Here is a 22,841-nt window from a genome sequence, read left to right as displayed (position 1 = left end):
CACTCCTTTTTCTCATTATACCCCCAAATCTAATAAATCATTAAGACCTGACTATTCCTTCTTCAAAATGTTTCTAAAATTCATCCCTATGTCAGCATTTCCACCACTATTACCCTAATGAAGGTACTTATCATCTCATGCTTTTATAATCATAACCGCACATAAATGTACACACACATAAATATCTGTATATATACACTAGAGGCCCGATGCACAAAGATTCTTGCAAGAATGGCCCTTCCTTCCCCTGACTGCTGGCACTGCCTTCACTCCAGCCCGGAGCCACCTTTCTGCCTTCATTCTGGCCTGGAGCAGCCTTTCCGCCTTCCTATGGTGCCCAGAGGCCTGGAGCAGCTGGGGTGGTGAGGAATGCCTGAGTCATTGCCATGGCGATAATGCAAGTGTCCCATCCTGCCCCTGGCTACTCGGAGCCTGTGTATGCAAATTAACCCATCATCTTTGTTAGGTTAATTTGCATACTCACTCCTGATTGGCTGGCGGGCATTGCAAAGGTACGGTCAATCTGCATCTTTCTTTTTTTATTAGTGTAGATTACAGATGCACATGTATATACATGCCTATAGAAATACATCATACATGTATAAATACAGATACACATACATATTATATACATATACAGGGTGGGGCAAAAGTAGGTTTGTGAGTACATAAATAATTTATTCTTGCATTATTTTTTGTATGGAAAATAATACAATAATTAATAAAAATAATACTAGAAGAAACTGTATTTTATTTACTCACAATTATAAGCCTACTTTTGCCCCATCCTGTATATTATGTACATACATATACCTGCAAATATATACATAATAACAAAAGAAAGAAACATTGCTAAGTGTGAGAAAATTACATGCACCTCTTTTGTTGGTAACCAATTTGGGGATGAAATGTTTCAATGCACAGACACACACCCCAAAATGCAAAACTTACCGGTTGACCGCCCCACCATCGATGATTAAATTTCTCTCGCCCCCGAAGATGGAAAGTGGCATCAAATACAGGATCATACATTGAGTTGCCAACAATTCCATGTGATTCTGGATACAGCCCCTTTGAGTAAAAGGAAATTTATCACTAAAGTGACAATAATCCACCCACATTAGTTCTATTATAAATTTTCTTATCATAAAAGGTTTTATAGAAACAATTTCTAAAAGTATGTGTCTGAGCAAACATAAATATTACCTACAGACTGATTTTAAGTCATCTGATAAATTTGACATTATTATAAAGAAATTTAATATTTGGCAACTGTTGCAATTAATAAGATGGCAACAATTTTTATTATACCAAATTAATCTTTAATTGAAATTTACTTATGTACCTCCAAAAACATTTCTATGTCTACATCCATTTTTCCTTTTTCTAAGTTCTATTTCTACCCTAAACAAAAACTAATAAGCATAATTAAGCTAATTAAGGATGTTTTTAAAGAAGAAAGCAAGGTAGAAATGGAAGTATCTGAAAATTAATACATAGCAGCCCTTAAGTCAACATTTTTATTTGAAAATTCAGAGGTTTAATGTGTGTGTTCAGAGAAAACTGTACCTAAAAAATGGTTTGTTTTAAAGTTACTTTGACATTGGGTCACCTACAACGTTGTAAAAGGCATTTACTGTGAACAGCTGAGGCAGTTAAGATGAAAACAGAAACATTTTCTTTGTACACTAAGGAACATCTTTAAAAAAATATCCCTTTAAGTCATTTCAGGATGAAATCAGCCCTTTGAATTTATATCATTTGAAAAAATACTTACAGTGGCCAAAGTGTATAAGTTGGGGAAAGTTTTCGTCGGGTACACAGGCCTCATGTAGGGAGAATGTGTGCCACAAGACCCTGGGAACAGAAGTTAAGATCAGAACAAAAGAACTGGCAGGAATCACTTCGTGCATAGAAACCCATTCTATAAACCATCAAAGGCACGTGTTAATCTTTACTTTTATATTTCCAATAACAACATACATTTCCAGCCATGTGTCCAGAGATCTCAAAGCCCATAGCTGAACCGTTACTTTGCAGATCATGGATTACAGATGACTTACTTAGTTTTTCAATGTTAGGCATGACCTTGCTGCCTTTTTTCATGTATGAGGCACGGAAACCATCCACAGAGAAGATGATTAATGGAGGGCGAACAAACCTGAAACATAACACATTAAGCTTTAGAAAAATGATTGCCACAGAGTTTCCATTATGCTGAATCATTCTCAATAATTGGGACCAATGATTTCCAAGATGAAACCAAAGATACCGCTGAGCTTCCAGCCACATAGCATTTGTGGCACCTGAAGTCCAGAGTTAAATGGCCAAAATCATAAAATAGCAAGTGAAGGGACTAATATCCCCTAATGTACTTCCTCCGTGGCTGCCTCGCACATCGCAAACAAGGTTTTTCACAATGTAAAAAGCTGTTATATTTGCCTAGAATATGCATTCTCTCATTTGCTATCTGGAAAACTTCTATTTGCTCTTTAAAACCCAGCTCAAGGTTTCCTCTTGTATAATATTAGTTGCTTACACTTCTGAATTCCTTTAAGATATCAATTCATACCTCTTTTATCATTTATACTAGAGGTCCAGTGCATGAAAATTCATGCACTGGGGGATGGGGGGGGGGGGTCCCTTAGCCCAGCCTGCGCCTTCTCACAGTCCAGGAGTCCTCAGGGAATGTCCTACTGATGGCTTAGGCCCACTCAGGGGACGGCGCCACCCCCATCACACCGCTGCAGCACCACTGGTCTCCCCTGCAGGAGGCAACTGGACAGGCCAATCAGGGGATGGTGCCGGCCCTCCCCCACACACATTGCCCCTTAGCCACACTGATCCCCGCCCCCATCACCGTTCCCTCCCTCTGCCCACTGGCAATCGCCTTGGCTGGCCTGGCACCGCCTGCTTGCCAGCCCCGCCCCCTGCCAACTGGTCGTTCTGCCGTTCAGTAGATTTGCATATTATGCTTTTAGTATATAGGATATGTTACATTATAGCATAAAGATCTGTTAAAGTGTTTAACTTCTTCACTAGTTTCAAAGCATAGTTTGTGTCTTATTCATCTTTTTATTTTCTGGACCCACAGTAGGGCTTCAATAAATATTTATTACATACATACATGAATGAATGAGTGAATGGATGGATGGATATAAAATTAATAGCAGTAGCACTCCTGTCACTAGAACTAAGCACTAATAAAAATTTATTTTAGGTTTAATTATAAAATAATTGCAAAAATAATTTAAATTATTGAAGATCTCTAAAATTTAATCAGTAAAGGACTAGACTATACATCTAACTAGGGCAGGATCTGATGAAATAGGCCCTTTGTTATATTCTAAATATTCAGTTATTTAATCAGACTTGAGACTACTAAACTATAAGCAAAACTGTTTCTGATAATTCAGCTAATATAGGCTTGAGATTATTTGAAGCCACATAATAAAAAGGCATATTTTAAATGAGTCACATATAAAGCATTTAGAGCAATACTATGTGAGAGTTCATTATTATCATTACTATTATCAGTTAACAAGGCTTCTACCACTTAGACTGGTTTTTCCTCAAAAATAACTGAACACATTTTAAAGTCAGAAACCATTGCCATCCCATTCTAACAGTCCAAAGACATTCAGGTGGCCCATTACAGTTAAACAGGAGGCCAGAATCAAGACAATAACTAAATATTTGGATTTAGCTCTAGCTGGTTTTGCTCAGTGGGTAGAGTGTCGGCCTGTGACTGAAGGGTCCTGGGTTTGATTCTGATCAAGGTCACATGCCCAGGTTTTGGTATCAATCCCCAGTAGGGGACATGTGGGAGGCAGCCAATCAATGATTCTCTCTCATCATTAATGTTTCTATCTCTCTCACCCTCTCCCTTCCTCTCTGAAATCAATAAAAATATATTTTAAAAAAATAAACTTAAATTAAATAAATACTTGGATTTGGTGTCCCAACTTTGCTTAAAACAAAAACACATTCCAACAAATACATTTATAAGAACACATTTGTTGAAAATTTTTTTTCTGACAGGCATTCTAAGGGTCCATGAATTTTCAACAGTTTCCTGAAAAGCATAAGTGCCTTCTGCTGGTCCCACTTGAGTACTGGGGTGTCATCCTGCTTTGGTAGTAGGTCAGGTTACTATAGCATCTTGTAGATGTTACCATCTCAGATGATATTTTTGAGTTCTAGAGTCTTCCCTCCACCCCCCCCCCCCGCCCCAAAAGGCAAAAGCAGCACTTTAGCGGGGGACAAAACACACTAAAAAACAAACAAACAAAAAAACAAACAAACAAGTCTCTGCAGAAATGTTTCTTTCCTCCTTCAGTGACATTTAGATACACTTTGTAAAACCTCCAGCTAAGTCGGAGAATAGAGAATACTAGTCTCTGATATGTCAGAAGTGTTAGAAAAAATATTTCTGTGAATTTCTCTACTTCAAGATGCACATTGTAGCTTTTGACTTATTATTCACAAGTTCGCCTGTATAAGTGGATTTCAGTTTTGCATCCTTTTTAAGCATTTGCCCATCTATATCCTGTGACAGTTCATCAATTAATACATAAAATTTCATGCTATTCATAAAATATACTTACCCTGCAGGACATTCTGGTGTCTTTATTTCCTCACAGTCATCATCTACCCAATGTGACTCTCCTATAAGGAAAATGGGTCAATGTATTGGTGAATCAAATTATAGGTGCCATCCAGAGCCTTTAAGAGTACGATTCCAGGACCTGTGTCCTGGTTGGTATTTGTTGCTTATGGGACACCATCCAAAAAGAAACTCAGAAATAAAGCCTGGTGTCTGGTTTGGCTTCCTAAAGCACACCCATACACAACAGGAAATCTAAGGTTTAATAACCCCGAGTGGTGTTTATGCGAGCCTTCGGAGTCTAAATGGTTTCTAGATAAAAACACCAGTGGCGTCAGTGAATAACATTTCATGTTTGTTTCCCTCCAGAAATAAACTGTTTGGTCATTAGATGGAACATTCTCCCCGCCTCCCACTAAACATCTCAAAGCCAGAGACAGCATGGCACCACTTTTCTTAGGTTGAGAGAAAAAGCTTAGAATATGCAGGGACGATAGCTGGGAGATTGCAATAGATTATTTGCCAATGGATCTGTGTACAGCCCTTGAATTTGGGAATAAAAACCAATGCTTTCTTTCATTTTTATCTCCCACCAAGATCTGAGAGCATAAACTACATCTTCTAAGGACAGAGAAGAGAAAGAACTCAGATTTAAAAAAAAAAGTGGCCTTCTTTAGAGAAAATAAAAATTATCAAAATAATTTACCTTAAATTGTTGTAAAACAAAGAAAAATCACAAGCCTTAAACATAAGTAAAATTTGTGACCAAGACTTTGGAGAAATTGCTCCCATGTAAATAGCATTGGAAATCTCCCTGGTCAACAAGAATCTAAGTATTAACAACTGTGTAAGTAAGTACCACACTCCCTAAAATGTAATAACCCAGGGTACCCTGCACACATGGGCCTCACAAAGGTATTAAAACTAGAATTTTAAACCAGCATAAGCTGGTTTAATGATTCAATGACCAATGATACCTAGGACTTTTTCTTTATTTTCTCATCTAATAGCCTTTGTGGCTTATTGGTACATTTACTACATAGGGAAATAAAAGGGAAGAGGAAACAAATTTTCAATTAAAGTTATGCTTTATCAACAGTGACAATGATTATTTGGATAGGGGAAATTTTCCTAATTTAATATTAATGTAACACCTTCTTGCCACAACCGAATACTACACGTTTCAGAACTGATTTGCTTTTTCCCTCAATTTTTTTCTTTAACTTTTATGTTTAGTATTTTAAAATTTGCAACTACAGTTGACATACAATATTATATTAGCTTCAGGTGTATAACATAGTGATTAGACATTTATATAATTTCTGAAATGATCACCCCGATAATTCCATTACCCATCTGACACCATACATAGCTACTACAATGTTATTGTCTAGATTCCCTATGCTTAACAGAAACTCTTCTTGAATATCCCATGCCACAGCTTGGAAGGACTTAAGTCAGACACCAAAAAGTGACTTGTGCCGGGGTCCAACCCCAGCAGGTCCAGGGGTTCCCAAAGGCGTAGACGGAGTCGGCGAAGAAAGAATGACACGGAGACAGCGTTCAGTTGATCAGCAGCCTAGCCAGGATCTCCAGCCAAGTTCTGGTCTCGATCTCCAGAGAGGTTCTGCTTAGGATCTCCAGCCAGGTTCTGTCCAGGTTCTCCAGCCAGGTTCAGTCACCAGGTTCTAGTCAGGTTCTCTTGCCATGTTCTATAGTCAGGTTCAGTCCAGGATCTTTTGCCATGTTCTCCCGCTAGGTTCTGTCTCTACGTTCTGAGGCCAGTTTCTGTCCAGGATCCTTTGCCATGTTCTCTCCAGCGAAGTTCTTCTGTCTCTAGGCTCCGTGTAAGTTCTGTCTTCTGAGTTCTGTGTCTTGCTGTCTTGTTACAACTGTATTTATACCAGTTGATTCAATCCTATCAATCTCTATTACAAAGGTTAGGGCGTTTCTTATCTCCATTCCAGGGAGTAAAGATTATGTAGCTTAAGCATGATTGTCCATAGTTAAAGTGATTAATTACCCGCCTGGCACTTAGTTGAGGGGTTTTATTCCCTCCCTAACTTCAGGGGAAAATCCCTACCTGGGGATTCAACCTTTCTCGGAGAGGTGACCTTGGTTAAAACACAGCGCCAAGAAGGTGAGCAAACATATTAAGAACCGTATGCCATATATGCCAGGTCCCTTGAAACAGCAAGGATGGACCGGCTCCCGGCAAATTCCCCCTTTTTTATTTTTTAAAAGCAAGCATTAAAAAGAAAAACCTCAAATGCTCTCTTATATCCATTTTAAGAGTAGGATTGGCGCTTTCCACTATTACCTGAGTCCTGATCTATCATCCCAGGGAGAGCTTGCCAATCCTGCACTTTCCCAGGGTAGAAAGGCTGCAGTGGGGTTAAGGATAAGGCTCCTTGGGCCTGCCTTCTCCCATGCCATTACATTTACCTTTCCTTCCTCAGAAAAGCATGGACATACTTCTTGTATAAAACGTTCTGTCTGACTGGGAGTAACCTTAATTCCTCTGCTAGCAAGCACATATGTTAAAAGATCAATACAGAGTCTTTTTTCTTTAGACTCAGTATGGCACATCTTCTTAATCTAAAGATCAATACAGAGTCTTCTTTCTTTGGACTCAGTATGGCACATCTTCTCAATCTAAGGATCAATACAGAGTCTTCTTTCTTTGGACTCAGTATGGCACATCTTCTCAATCTAAGTTCTGTACTATCCACCTTCTTACCCTACTTATCCTCTATAGGGGGGTCTGTAGCACCCTGGTGGAGTCCTATCCGTCCCGAGTGTGGGGGTTCTCAATGGGGGGGGGCTTACCTAGGGGAATCCTTTTCCAGGTGTTCCCAAAGGTGTGGACGGAGTCGGCGAAGACTATCCACCCTCTTCCTACGGTGGAGTCAGATCCGTCCCGAATGCGGGGCGCTTACCTAGGGGAATCCTGTCCGGGCGCCAGATGCTGGGGTCCAGCCCCAGCGGGCCCCGGGGTCCCCAAAGGCGTGGACGGAGTCGGCGAAGAGGGAAAGACTCGGAGACAGTGTTCAGTTCATCAGCAGCCTAGCCAGGATCTCCAGCCAAGTTCTGGTCTCGATCTCCAGAGAGGTTCTGCTTAGGATCTCCAGCCAGGTTCTGTCCAGGTTCTCCAGCCAGGTTCAGTCACCAGGTTCTAGTCAGGTTCTCTTGCCATGTTCTATAGTCAGGTTCAGTCCAGGATCTTTTGCCATGTTCTCCCGCTAGGTTCTGTCTCTACGTTCTGAGGCCAGTTTCTGTCCAGGATCCTTTGCCATGTTCTCTCCAGCGAAGTTCTTCTGTCTCTAGGCTCCGTGTAAGTTCTGTCTTCTGAGTTCTGTGTCTTGCTGTCTTGTTACATCTGTATTTATACCAGTTGATTCAATCCTATCAATCTCTATTACAAAGGTTAGGGCGTTTCTTATCTCCATTCCAGGGAGAAAAGATTATGTAGCTTAAGCATGATTGTTCGTAGTTAAAGTGATTAATTACCCGCCTGGCACTTAGTTGAGGGGTTTTATTCCCTCCCTAACTTCAGGGGAAAATCCCTACCTGGGGATTCAACCTTTCTCGGAGAGGTGACCTTGGTTAAAACACAGCGCCAAGAAGGTGAGCAAACATATTAAGAACCGTATGCCATATATGCCAGGTCCCTTGAAACAGCAAGGATGGACCGGCTCCCGGCAGACTTGCAAACTTTACATAAAGATTCTTGGATCTTTCCATTAACTTCTATAAGTGGGTGCATGGCAACTGAAACTCCTTAAAGACAGAAACTGCAACTTATATTTTTGGTAGTCCACTAATTATTATTTATTATTGGAAGAAAACCATCATATTATACCATCAGGCATCCAAAGTCAGTGCACACACATGCATGGCTTTGGGGTAGGACAGGAGCTATTGACGCCCTGACCTTCTTTATCAACCTTCTTTACCTCGTCCAGCGGCTGCTAGTGCCTGGGCTTACAACTGTCAGGACCCCTGGCCTCAGGGTAAGAACTCAAATTTACCTTCCCGACTGCTGTAGAGCAGCCCAAAGTGAAACTTTACCTGGGACCACATCCTTGCTCGCCTCCCTCTGCCCCCACTTCCCTTACTCTCTCACATGGGTTTTTCTGCAGAATATTCCCTCAATAAATTCCACATATGGCATTCCTTTCTCAGGCTCTGCTTCTAGGAAACCAAGGCAGGAACTTTAAACATCTCTTCATCACTGTGGTTCTAGCTAAATTCAAAATTTGGGGTTATTTCCTTGTTATTTCAGATCAGTAAGAGGCAGGGAAGCAAAACTAAGAAGGAAGCATGAGAAATGTAAAGGCACATCTCATTTCCTCCTTCAAAGCCCATAGCCAAGGCATTATATCCCCAATAGCCAGGATGTCTTGGAGTATCTCCAGTCTTTATTCCTTTGTTTTAATTTTTTACATATTTATTTTTATTGATTTCAGAGAGAGAAAGGGAAAGGGAGAGATAGAAACATCAGTGATGAGACAGAATCATTGATTGGCTGCATCTTTCACAGTCCCTACTGGGGATGGAGCCCAAAACCTGGGCATGTGCCCTGACTGGGAATCTAACCGTGATCTCCTGGTTCATGGGTTGATGTTCAACCACTGAGCCACACCAGTTTTTATTCTTTTAAAGCTCAAGTCAATCCAAGGAAACATGTACCTTTGCAAACCACTTGGTAGTTGGTACAGCAGTCTCCCCTGGCCAAGCAGTCCTCTGAGCAGTGACAAGCATGGTCGTCATTTCTTACTTCTCCGCATCTGTCCTTGGTACACTCCCAGCCGCCAGCTGAAATCGGCACAAGAAAACACTTTCGCTGCTTCACGCAAACCAAATGAAAGAGGCCACAATTGCTCACAAGGGTTGCCAACAAAAAGAGCTAAAAACCCCACATCATTTCATCTGCTTGTGAAATTAGAGTTGGCCTGACGCCCAGATGATATTTGGAGGACTTACACATAGAATGAATGCCTGATTTTTAAATCAGAGTACAAAGCCAAACATGATCGGGCTCCTTAGGGGGAAAAAAGTGGAACCCTTACTGATTGCGCACTCTCCTAAAAGACCCAATAAAATGTATGGGATCGGAGTTTTGTAATAGGGGTATATACCATTGTAGGCATAGTCACGATAGCTCAGCTCTTGATTTCCAAAGTAGCTTTACTTAACTTTAATCAGCTTGATATAAATGATAATGTAACTAACTGGCCTATACTTCCAGATGCACTGGAGGTTAAATCCTAAAAAGATTATAAAGGGATATTAAAAACACTCACAGTTCCAATCATTAACCAAAGTGGAGTGCTACCTACACTAAGAGAGGTCAGAGTCCCTATATTCTTGAAGGCCAGGAGGCCGGTTATGGACTTCTGTCGGAGCATACTTGATTGAGAGCTCAAGACTCAACTCTCCCCAGAGAATATTTTCAGAAAAGTAATATTTTCATTTTAAAGAGAGTGTTTTATTTTTTGTTTTGGCTTTTTTGTCCATTAGACTGTAAGTTCCAAAGCAGGAAAACACCCTCCCCGCTTTTTCACCATTCTCTCTTCAGTGCCTGAGACTGTGCCTAGCGCACATGTGGAATTCCATGAACATCTATTCCATCCCATTGAAAATTACCATGAAAATAAAATACGACTCTTTAAATTCAGGATTGCCATAGTGAGACACTTCCTAGTAAATTCATTTCTTCAATAAATACTTCTACTATGTTTTCCGTGTTCTAGGTGTGAAGAAGGGGAAGACCCGATCCTGTCTGCATGGAGCTTCCATTCCAACTGGGATAGACAGACCATAAGCAAGAAGACAGGATAATGTCAGCTTGTGCTGAGCGCTGGGAAGGAAGCAACAGGAGGCACTGACACACAGTGACAGGGTGGGGCTCTGGTTGAGGGAGAATGATCAAGAAAGCCTCTTCTGAGCTACAAGACCCTTCAAGTCTTCATCTCCTAAAATATATCCTAAGGGGAAGGCAATGATTTTAAAAAGCCGTGCTGCTCCTTATTAATAGCCTACTACACACCATTGTTAAGTGAATAAACAGACAAAGAGATAATAGTTGCCATTCTAGGGAATCATGCCACTACTGTTTCATTTCTGTTCTTTTAGCATTACCTTTGCATCCTGATTCAATTTTCTGATTTCATTTTCCTATCTCCACTGCCTTCTCTTCCCAAGAAGATTAAATGCTTGGAATTCCTTTATCCAGACCTAGTCCCAAGGATCAACCATTTTCCAAGGTGACTTTGATTGATAGAGATCATAGGTTTTTTTCCCCCCAATTCAAGGATAATTCTACCCTCCAGCATACTTTTATTCCTCCCCAAATTCCGTAAGGAAATCCATTTGCTTGCAAAATAGCATCACTATTAACAAGTTTGATTTATTGAGGAACTACTTACTTCATAGAATAATGAAGTTTTTAAAAATTCAGGGTTCAGAGTGAACTATAATGCAAGGTATGAGTCAATCAACTGCCTAATTTTCAAAGCAAGCATGGGAATAAACATAAAAGCATTTAACCTTACTGGATGATAAGAAAGTTACCTATCAGATCTGAAAAAAAAGACTTTAAAAATGAGGATATCCATTTTAAAAATGAGAACTGCTGAAAAGAGAGTAGTAGCTCGTGTGCCCTTGGACAGGAAGATAAACTTTGAGAGTGTAATTTTTGTAATATATATTTAATTTTTTAAATGCATATACATTTTTTTGCATATACATTTTTATCACACTCATAGGAATTTATCTTAAGGAAAATAGACAAAAATATAAATATGCATGAATAATGTTCAATGATACATTAATAATAGTAAAAATGTAGGGAAATATAAGTGCTGATCAATTTCTCAATGAAGTAGGTTATATCTGTTCAATGGACTACTATGCAGGCATTCGGCATATATATACACACTTGTATAAATATAGATACACACAAAATAGTCAGAATTTACACTGAAACATTGGTTGTGCTTATCTCCAGAGAGTGCTTCTATCAGCAAAGTAGAATTGCAAAGACTGTTTTCATTAGCCTTTTGTGGTTATTTAATATTTGATTGATATTTGATTCTTCCACATTTGGCATATGTTATCTTTATGCATGGAGAATAAATGATTTTAAACATGTTATTGTAGTCCATATTTATTAAACCTGGGAAGAAAGGCATGAGCTATGTTCAGAAAAGGCTAAGCTGGCGTCAGGAGATCTATTAAACTTTGCAAGGAGCTCTGAGATCAGGAATCCAGATGGCTGCCATGACGTGTCAGGGACAAGATACTCAACATAGAGAGGAAACGTAAAATGTTAGTTAGTTCCTCACTGCCAAGCAAACACCAGCTGCTGGTTTGAAAGAATGTGTTAGAGCCAACGGACTCTGCTGGAACATCTGTTCCATCCATACGTGTAGTTTACAAGGTTCTCAGCATTTAAGTTTGCAGACTCACAACCAAGGAAACTGGGAGGAGTTCCAAAGGAAAGTAACCGCCCCCCCCCTGCACCCTCCCCCCTCCACCCCCAAATGCCAAAATGTTTGGAAAATGTATTGTGCAACAAAACACAAAAAATGACCTAATAAAACATTTCTTATGGGGGGGGGGGGAGGGGACAAACAAATCAGAACTAATAAAGCAGTTGATGTCAGTTTTCATATAAACTAAGGACTATTTCCTTAGTAGAGGAGAATAATGTCTCTGTTTCTAATGATATTATTAGAAAGGTCAGAGCAGAATCAATAGAACCTAGATTTTTTTTAAAGAATCAGCTCATCAGAGAAGTCCAAAAGAAGTCATAACTTGGCCATGGAGCTGTGGAATCTGCACCTAGTGGTCTGAAGTGCAGGGTTGAGTGTCATCTTTCTCAGAGAGTTTGAATGTGATGCTGCCCCGAGGCATGGTGGGCAGCAAACAAGGTATCGTCCAAGTCCTACGTAAAGTATCGGGCTTTGGGAACAGAGCAGGTGGGATGGCAAAAGTCTCCAAAAGTGCTCCAGAAGCCTGTCTATTCTACTGACTGTTCTAGTATAGAAGAAATATGCCAGAAAGCAATTGTAGAGCCACCCTGAGCAGGTGATCCCAAGTAGGATTCCAGAGCAATTTTCCACTTGCACAGAGAACTGGGAATAAAATCCAGGTAGACCATAGTCACTATACGATATGATAAAATTAAAAAATGCCAGAAACTGTGCAAGATAGATAGATAAATGCAAATAAAAAAACCAACACTTTATGAACATGCACAATTTCAGCCCAGGTACCCGGGCAGTGAATGCAGGAATTGACAGTAAGAAACAGAAATGATGAAGATTAAAGACAAAAAAAAACAAAAAACAAAAAAACAAAAAAAAATGCCAGCCACAAATATTTCCAAAATCAGGTAATGACTGCAGCAGCTAAGAACCTTCTTGTATGGAAACAAGAGTCACGCTGGGTGTACGCATCATAAAATTGACGGTCATTCAAGAAACAAAACTCAAACCCAGAGTTTGGTTTGGCAAAAGCAGGGTGTATAACAGTAGGGGTTGATCTAATCAAGGCTAGAGGACCCAAAAGTTGCATACCTGTCTTCAGACAAAGCTCATCAAAGTCATGGCAGCAACTGCTATAGCTCTTACACAGGTTGTCACACCGACAATCAGGAGGTCCAACTTCTTGAAGTTCAAAGCATCTGCCCTTACAAGATCCAGAGGTGTTGGTCCAGGGGGAGTCTGATAACACTGCAAGATACAAGAGACAAAAGAAGTGAGTCATGTCACCGTGGAGGGGTGGCCCTGGGAAGCGGTGCAGTGCAGTAATACAGTCACACTCTGGCTGAGCAGCATGGCTCTGTCACCTGTTAGCAGGTTATTGAACTTTCTTGTGCCAGTTTCCCCATCTGTAAAGTGAGGGGATTAATAAAAGTAACTCAAGGTTATAGAGAGAATTAAATGAAACAATCCATGCAAAACACTACCAGGCAGTCAGACATAGAGAGTGTAACAAGTGTCGGCTATTGGGTTTATGCTTTTTACAATTATGACTACAAATCTGTGAGGGTTAGTGTCTCTGTGGATGTGAATGATGTCAGGACAGAAGAGAACTTCGATCTATGTACTGAGAGACAAGAGCTCATTTCCCTATTTGAAAATCCATAGCTTTTTTTGTAAGGAAAATTGAGCCTACATGTTCTGAGAACAATCTGACCACAGGGGATTGAAATAGAGATTTAAGATTTCTTCCAGCCACAAAACCTATACCTGTAACTAGAGTTACACAAACACAAATTCCACAGTCTCAGCTTGTCAAAAATAAATTTCCATTCATTGTTTTCATATGATCATTGCATAGCTAGAAATCTTAAGAATCAACTAAAAGTTAAATGGAAGTTACAGTCATCATACTACTTAAAAGATAAAATATCTGGGAATAAATGTAATAGGACCCATGTAGAACCTACATGAAGAACACATTAAAACTTTACATAAGGATATTTTAAAAGACTTAATTAAATGGAAAGCTATACCATCTTGGAGGTAAAAAGATCCACATTATAAAAACATCAGTTCTCCCTAAATAAATCTAAAGATTCAATGCATTCACAATAAAAATAGAAAGAGGATTACTTGAAACTTGAAAGAATATTAAATGTTTATAAAAAATAAATATAGAAAAAAATAGAAAAGAAAGAGTAGTTTGATGAAGACTAGATGGTAAAATATATTCTGAAATTAAATAATTAGCATAGATTGGTATTGGAAAGTAAGTAGATCAGTGTTGGGGGTGGAGAGAGGAAATAGGACCAAATATCTGAGAACTTATTTTATAATGCAAGTAACATTTTAATTTTAAAAAAATTTTAAATTACAGTTTATATTTAATATTATTTTGTATTATAAAGGTAACATTTTAAATCAAAGGAAAAATGAAAACTTAATCAGTAAGTGAAAGAAGGATTAATCAGTAAGTTGTGCTGGAATAACAAGCTGTCTGAAAAAAAATTAAACTGGATCTTCATCCTAGCTTACAAAATAATTACCTTCTTTGGACCAGAATGTATAAGCAGTGTCATGCCTGTTGCTAGAGATAAATACTTTTGTAAAATACAATTCAGAAATATCTATCAGTTCTTAAAATGAATATGAGTCTTTCATCCAGAAATTCCATTACTAGAATTTACCTCTCATACATATTTGAAAAAATTTGCTAAGACATATGTACAAGAACCATTCTAGCCATAAATGAAATATTTCCTAGCCCTTAAAAAAATGAGCAGTTCTGTGTAGGCTAATATGGAAAGATCTACAAAATATCTAAACAATTTTTTTTTAAGGTCAAAGTACAGCCTTGGACAGTGTGGCACAATGGTTAGAGTGCCAGCTGGCAGCTAGTCAAGGGCATGTACTTTGGTCACAGGTTCATTCCCCACCGTGGTCAGAAAGCATGTTAGGGGGCAACCAATCGATGTCTCTCTCTCTCTCTCTCTCTCTCTCTCTCTCTCTCTCTCTCTTTCTCTCTCTCTCTCTCTCCCCCTCCCCCCACCTCCCTCTCACTCTCTCTAAAAATCAATGGAAAAATATCCTCTGGTGAAGATTAATAATAACAACAATAACAACAAAAAGATCAAAGTACAAAACAGTGTTATAATATTACATATAACTGAGATACAAAGAGCAATAAGGAAAATGATCAAAAATAAAAACAGAGCCAGAGATAGCTAGTGATGAGGGAGAAGGAGAGGTTGGGGGCAGAGGCATGGAGAAAAAGTGCAAGTATGCATAACTTTTTAAAAATAATCTTTTTGTTCCTGTAATGAAATATTTACTGAAATTACATTTGGGGAAAATAACTAACAAAGAGGGAGACAAAGAGACTTTTAACGTTTTTGTTTGCTTATTTACTAGTACATACTTCTGTCTCTCATGTGTCTATGTATATATGCATATATATATAATATTTATAACATAATATGTATTACATACAAATATCCTAATAAGTGTTGTTTATGCCATGCTACTTGTAATTTTATTTCTTTATTTACATGTTTATAATCTTTTAATTTTTTTATAATCAATATGCATTTCTTTTAAAATCAAGAAAACAGAGGCACAGAGGAGAACAGATGATAAATGACATTTCTAGGTTCAGCGAAGCCATTTATCTGAACATCCTGTTCATCCCTTACTCCTCTGTCCTCTTTGAAGTCAGAATCACCCTGTTTTAGCCTTTATGGCATCAGATCGGTTCAGCTAAAGCAAACAGATTCACTAGACCATGAGATGTGAAACGCTTTTGCATGGTTGACTGTGGGATGTTGAAATGCATACAAACCAAGCCAGTTCCGTTTAGGAACTAATGTCAGGTTTCCAAAGCAATACCTTCCCTCTGGTTCATAAACCACATTTTTCTATTGACTTTGGCCAACCTATCAACAGTGCATGCTGGACCATAATTAACTGAGGCGAGCGGAGGAGGTGAGATTAGACAAGGGGGACTGAGATGTGAAAAAAGGAAAACTAGAAGAAGTCTTATAATAAAAATAAAGGAAGGAAAATGCTTATGATTGAATTATTTATTTTTAAGAGTACTGCTTTGACAGAATTATTCCAACAGTCATCTAATAAATTCTGAGTAGCATTCATTCCCATGAGCTGCATACATTAATATGCTTCGCTATGCTTATAGCTAAGATTATAAGAGATCTCAAAATACATTGCTTACAGTGGTTTACTTGCCCCGTCTCCTCTTCTTTATGGTGCCCCAGCATGCATTTGAAATTTTCCTCTATTCATGTCCTTTGCTTTTCCTTCATCTAATCTCTTCACTATCTCTTTCTTTACTTCGAAAATACCTAATGAATTTTTGCCATTTTTAAACTTTCTTCATTCTATCAATGTGAATTTTTCTATTTTCTTAATCATTCTCTAAATTTGTCCTGCACTTTGTTTTTGAAAACAATTGAATCTCATTCAATAGCTGGCTCCTATCAATTACAAAACTCCTTTCCAACCCTTAAACCAGTGGTTCTCAACCTTCCTAATGCCGCGACCCTTTAATACAGTTCCTCATGTTGTGGTGACCCCCCAATCATAAAATTATTTTCGTTGCTACTTCATAACTGTAATTTTGCTACTGTTCTGAATCATCATGTGAATAACTGATATGCAGGATGTATTTTCATTGTTACAAATTGAACATAATGAAAGCATAGTGATCAATCACAAAAACAATATGTAATTATATATGTGTTTTCTGATGGTCTTAGGCGACCCCGGTGAAAGGGTTGTTCAACCCCCAAAGGGGTCGCGACCCACAGGTTGAGAACCACTGCCTTAAACTGAAGACAGCTTTGTTAATAAAGCTGTCCTTACACTCATAATGGCAATATCTATCTCCTAAAAAATATTGTACCCAAGACTGGGTTACCAACAGCTTTTGGATTGGAGTTAATTCCTGGGTGGGTGTGTGGATGAGGGACACAGATGTCAAAATCCACTCGTGGCTGACGTGGATTCGGGTGACAAAGGCAGGAAGAGAAGTGGGAAGATGGATCGAGCCCTGTAGTACTTCGAATCCAATAACCCCAAGAATTTGAACTGCTGCACCTTTTTTTAATAGTATAAAGTGATAGAGTAGAACAGAATGAACTTTGCCTTTGCAGGGCCGAGTCCATTCTTGGATCTTCTGTCATAACGAGCTCCTGCCCCTACTTTCTTTGTGGTTTGTAAGTCATCCTCTATGCCCAGGTCCCCTAGCCTGCTCCCCACTCCGGGCTAGTAACAGATTTCAGAACTTCTCTTTTTATTGTACCTGATTCAATGGCCAAAAAATGGAAAGATTCCCTGCCTTACTACAAATCTGAATTCAAACATCTGTAAAGCCTTCCTTTATCTAACCTAAAAACCAAGAGAATATGGACATGAGCATTTTGGCTCTATAATGTATTGAAAGGTGTCATGAAAACTGAAGGATCAATAAACTTGTAGTATCCCATAATTTTTATCTGAGATTATGACTGAGAATGTCCATAAAAGCTCAAAACTAAAAAGGAACTTAAAGAAAAATCAACAAAAAAAACCATAAAAGAAAAAAACCCGATTTGGAAACAGCCTAAGTGCCCATCAGCAGATGAGTGGATTAGAAAACTGTGGTACATATACACAATGGAATACTATGCTGCGGTAAAAAAAAAAGGAACTCTTGCCTTTTGCAACAGCATGGATGGAACTGGAGAGCATTATGCTAAGTGAAATAAGCCAGTCAGAGAAAGATAAATACCACATGATCTCACTCATTTGTGGATTATAGAGAACAACATAGACTGATGAAAAGGGACAGACCCAAAGACTGAGAAACAGCAATCAGGATATCAATCCCCAGAAGGAAAGTAGGGGAGGGCGGGGTAAGGGGAAGAGATCAACAGAAGGACTTGTATACATGTATATAAGCCAAACCAATGGACATGGACAACGGGGGGATGGGAGCATGAGTTTGTGTGTGGGGGGGAGGTTGGGGGTTAATGGGGGGGGATGAGGACACATTTGTAATACCTTAACTAATAATAATTAAAAAAAAAAGATACAGAAAAAAAAAGAAAGAAAGAAAGAAAAAAACCCTCAAAAAAATCAAATCAGAAATGTGTGTAAGTATGATGGAGGTTTGGAATTTTGTACGAGGCATTTTCCAATACTTTCATGAGATTAAATGTCTACTGCTGCCTTTTTAATGACACACTTAAATGACGTTACTTTACTTCAAAGATACACGTCAGTTCCAGAATCTTAAAATATAAAGGTTACAGGTCTCTAGCGACACTTTTTGTTTTTAAAAGGGACTTAAAATTTTAAAACCTGCATATATGTACATCTATGATATGCATAAAAACAATGTTCTGCTTCCCTTATTTTTCACAGTAGCATGACTTGGAAAAACACCAATGTGAAACATGATTTATTTCCTCCAAATTCACAATTTTTAGGAAACCAAGTGAAATTATTTTTACTTTGTTAAATAAGACCTTATTTCTGAAGCACTCCATCTTACTATACACACACACACACACACACACACACACACACACACACACACACACACACACAGAGGTAGTGATGTAGAATTCTGGTGCCATCTATGCAGTTAAAAATACTATTGCTATGAACCTAATTGGAAAGAACCTAATTCATGACAAGAGTTGTGACTTAACATTACTTCCTCCTGGACTCCCAATCATATTTCCCTCCAAATCTCCCTGCAGAGCAGAAACTTCAAGATTTGGATGATGGCCGATGAGAGAGGCAGTATTTAAGCTTGAAAACAGTTAGCTCAGCTCAAAGCTGGATGATTCTTCCTTCTAAGTTTTGTCTGGCCCTGAGAGCAGAGTTTGAGATGGGGACCCTATCTGTTCCTCCTGTTTCCCGTGGTTCTCAGCTGGAGTGTTTCCTGAAAGTGAGAGCAACTAAAGCTTTGAACCGGCTCACAGCCCATTATGCTGCCTCCTTTTCTAAGAGCATTGAAACATAACGGTTCCCCTGCGTATGCCGGCCCCGTCTGAAGTATGGAAGGCAGGGAAAGGTGGCAGGGGACATGGATGGCATTCAAGATGTCACCCAACTCTAGAATGGAACACTGTCTATGCCTCTTCTGGATCATGTGACTCATTCTTCCTGGGCATACCTTCTTGCATCGAAGTTGCCATTTTCCCTTGATATTTTTTACCTCATATCTTAGCAAGCAGCACCCTCATACAGGCCTGTTTCCCAAATTCACCTCTGTCTGTAAATACCCATTCCTGCCAGCACCACTGTTCCCTCCTCTGACAGGTGCTGGGTCAGAGTTCACAGACAACGTGTTAAATAAATAAGTCCACCTGGGACGTTTCAAACACCTGAACTTTCCGTGTGTGGATAAATGCAGCGTCCTCATGTAGAAAGACCTCATAAGCTGCAACAAAACAGAGTTCTATAAACTTCAATCTTAAAAGTAAAAAATGTGAATTTAAGTTCTAAACCACTCAGATCACATTTGTGATGGTAGTCAGTAGTGTGATTCTGAATGATCTGCAAAGCTGCTGCAACACAGTGAAACACTCTCCGTTTGTTTTTTTAATATGCCTTTATTGATTTCAGAGAGGAAGAGAGAAGCCAGAGAGAGACAGAAACATCAATGATGAGAGAGAAGCATTGATTGGCTGCCTCCTGCATGTCCCCCACTGGGGATCAAGCCTGCAACCTGGGCATGTGCCCTTGACCAGAATCGAACCTGGAACCCTTCAGTCCGCAGGCTGACGCTCTATCCACTGAGCCAAACCAGCTAGGACAACACTGTCCTTTTTTAATCACAACTATTATCAAATTGATGAGAAAAAATTTAAACACTGGCCTTCAAACATAATTGAAGGTCAATTAAATATATCATCAAATACCAAACATCTTGTATTGTCATCTGCATTAATACAGCATTTTGTTTTCAAAACTCTTTTCTGATAGAGAGGCAACATTATCCCACTTTTCTGTTTGGAAAATCTAATCTCTAGGCCTACTTTGAGCTTGCAAAGGCCTGGCTAAAATTTTAGATCATCTGAATATAATTACAGGACTGTTTTCATTAACAAAGGATTTTTCACATTTTGTAAATAGGCTCCAAATGATCTATATTATGTTCTTTTTAAGACATGATTTTGGAAGAATTGATACTTTATGTTGACTCAAGATTCTATGTTGAACTTTATTGAGGACTGAAATTTCTGTTTTTGCAAATGAGATAGGGGATTCTGTATAGTTTTAAGATAACTGAAAAATTACTACACCAAAGCTCCCTGTAACAAAGAAATGAAATATCTGTGCCCTCCTTAGATTTGAATTCAGGTCATTTCAGTCCGTTGACTAACACCCCTGATTTCTACACGAGGTGTAACACAAAGCCCCATGACATCATGAGATTGTTTTCCTTACAGAGGAGGGTTGATATATCTGCCAGCTTTGCAGCTTCCTACTAGCCCATCTTTTAAATAGCTTTTCCTTCTCATCGTAAAAAGAGATTCTTAAAGTTATCAAATGAACATGAACCATCTCATTCCTCTTATTATTGTCTGATTTCTCTATGATTCACAAAGAAAAGCTTTGCTCATAAAGTTGTTAGAGAAATTCATTTCATATTTATATCTGTGAATTTCATTCACACTCACATACTTTTAACTTTCATGCTACTAAAAATGATAATAAATTGAACTGAGCTTTCAGGTTTACTAGCCAGCCATTCACAAGCTCACAATTTCCCTTCATTTTTCAAGTAGTAAGTTTCTTATACTTCAGAGGATATCCCATTTTTCACCGGGAGACTGAAAGAATATCTATCACAAACTTTAGTAAAATAGACTCTACCACAACACCATAAACACACATGGATGCACATATACATGAGTGCACACATACTTGTATACACATAAATTCTCTTGTCATCTTAAAGGTGAATCAAGCTGGCTGCATCAGATGTAGGTATGGGACAAAGATGTCAAGCTAAATGGCATTTATCACTTACATTGTCTTTGAAAATGTATTTCAGCCATCTCATTTACCTGATTGCCCGTTATATTTACCCAACAGAATTATAACTGACTCTGCTCATTTCACATCTTCTAATAAATCTATACATCTTTTATGATCTGGTAGAGGACACCCTATTCCACCATGCCTTCCAATAGATCACCAGGTCCTAACAATAAATCCAGCTAACAAATGTGCTAGTTAATTAATTATAACAGACTGTTTGCACTGCAACAGCCTTGAAACTAGCAGCCCAGTCCATAGTACAGCAGTTGCATGTGTGTAGAATGTCCTCAGCTATTGCTGAGAGCTCTGAGGAACGACATTTACCAAACAAGGCGCTGTGTGCTTCTGGACGGGAGATCGTGCTCTGATCAGTCTGAAGCTGGCCATACATTAATACCCTTTGTATTCCTTCTATTTTGTGAAACAACCTAGAAGCACTGAGCTTCCCAGATTTCTGTGAACATCAAAGTGTTGCTGAACACAGGCATGGCTCTCTTTCTTCCCAGGATCTTGTTCTAATATGTATAGAAAAGTTCACCCAGTGTTTTCTGATGTGAACTCTTTGCTGACAAAATAACCAGTCACATGTGTTATTTGAAGGAGGCCTTTTCTAGGCACATATTGCCTTTAACAAGATTAAAATACTTCAAGTCTCTGCACGATGCCTTCACTCATTTTCCAAAGTGCATCTCTGGTCTTGCCTAAACAGCAGATAAGCTCCATCCGTAGAAAAGTAAAAAAGTGTGCCAGCATACCAAAATCCTAACACTCAGACTTAAATGGCATTCTATCACAAGACTAAGCTTCATATAGATAGACTTTTCACTAATAAACTATTCTAGAAGACACCATAGAGGCCTAAAATAATAGATGATTTCCTCAAATAATTCAAGAAGCAAATATTTTGTAGTATACTTAAGATCACTTAGATTTATTAATTTGAATATAGATCATATTATTTTCCCAGAAGTAGCATTATTGCATTAGTTCTTGTAGCTGTTTCTTATAATGTATGGAAATAGTTTGTTAATAACTGTGGCCTACACTTTCCAAGTTCTCCAGTAGAGAGCACATACATTCAGAGGCAATGGCACAGAATACATAGAACCATGGGCTTTTTCTTTTTTAATCCAGTAGAAAAATTAGAAATCATCTAGACCTGCTCCTCATAGTACAGTGAAGGAAACAGACTTCACAAGTGACTTGCCCAAGACCACACAGCAAGTTACATGAATTCAGGCTGCCAAGTCCAGGACTTTCATGACTGTTTCCCAAAAATAATGAGTGGCTGGATTTTACACATTCCTTAAGGAAACAGCTTGTAATTATCAGTTTTAGCCAAAGTGCTATATTAATACAAAACAGGAGAAAGTTCCCTAGAGGGTGCATTGGAAAGAAACAGCAGTGGGCTGCCGGGCTGCTAGCTTGCCCACACGACCATCCTAAGCAGGGGTCCTCAAACTATGGCCCGCGGGCCACATGCAAATACAAATATTGTATTTGTTCCCGTTTTGTTTTTTTACTTCAAAATAAGATGTGCAGTGTGCATAGGAATTTGTTCATAGTTTGTTTTTTTTTTAAACTATAGTCCGGCCCTCCAACGGTCTGAGGGACAGTGAACTGGCCCCCTGTTTAAAAAGTTTGAGGACCCCTGATCCTAAGGATCGGCTAGACCCCGCCCCCTCCAG

The 22,841-nt window shown here is 38.9% G+C and overlaps 1 protein-coding gene across 8 annotated transcripts in view; it reads right to left on the bottom strand.

Annotated features, from left to right (window-relative positions):
* The window catches only part of ENPP2 (ectonucleotide pyrophosphatase/phosphodiesterase 2), a 105,851-nt gene that overhangs the window by 57,942 nt on the left and 25,068 nt on the right, over positions 1-22,841 (bottom strand). For all 8 annotated transcript variants that reach the window (XM_059671824.1, XM_059671821.1, XM_059671825.1 and 5 more), the window contains exons 3-8: positions 13,192-13,347; positions 9,299-9,424; positions 4,608-4,668; positions 2,064-2,161; positions 1,778-1,857; positions 952-1,071 (exon numbers count right to left, since the gene is read on the bottom strand). In XM_059671824.1, coding sequence (XP_059527807.1) covers positions 952-1,071; positions 1,778-1,857; positions 2,064-2,161; positions 4,608-4,668; positions 9,299-9,424; positions 13,192-13,347 — 641 coding nt within the window. The remainder of the gene's footprint in view (positions 1-951; positions 1,072-1,777; positions 1,858-2,063; positions 2,162-4,607; positions 4,669-9,298; positions 9,425-13,191; positions 13,348-22,841) is intronic.

The sequence above is a fragment of the Myotis daubentonii genome, chromosome 17 (genome assembly GCF_963259705.1).
Source record: "Myotis daubentonii chromosome 17, mMyoDau2.1, whole genome shotgun sequence".
Classification (NCBI taxonomy): domain Eukaryota; kingdom Metazoa; phylum Chordata; class Mammalia; order Chiroptera; family Vespertilionidae; genus Myotis; species Myotis daubentonii.
The sequence above is the reverse complement of the archived record's forward strand: the minus strand, read 5'-3'. Positions and strand labels throughout refer to the sequence as shown.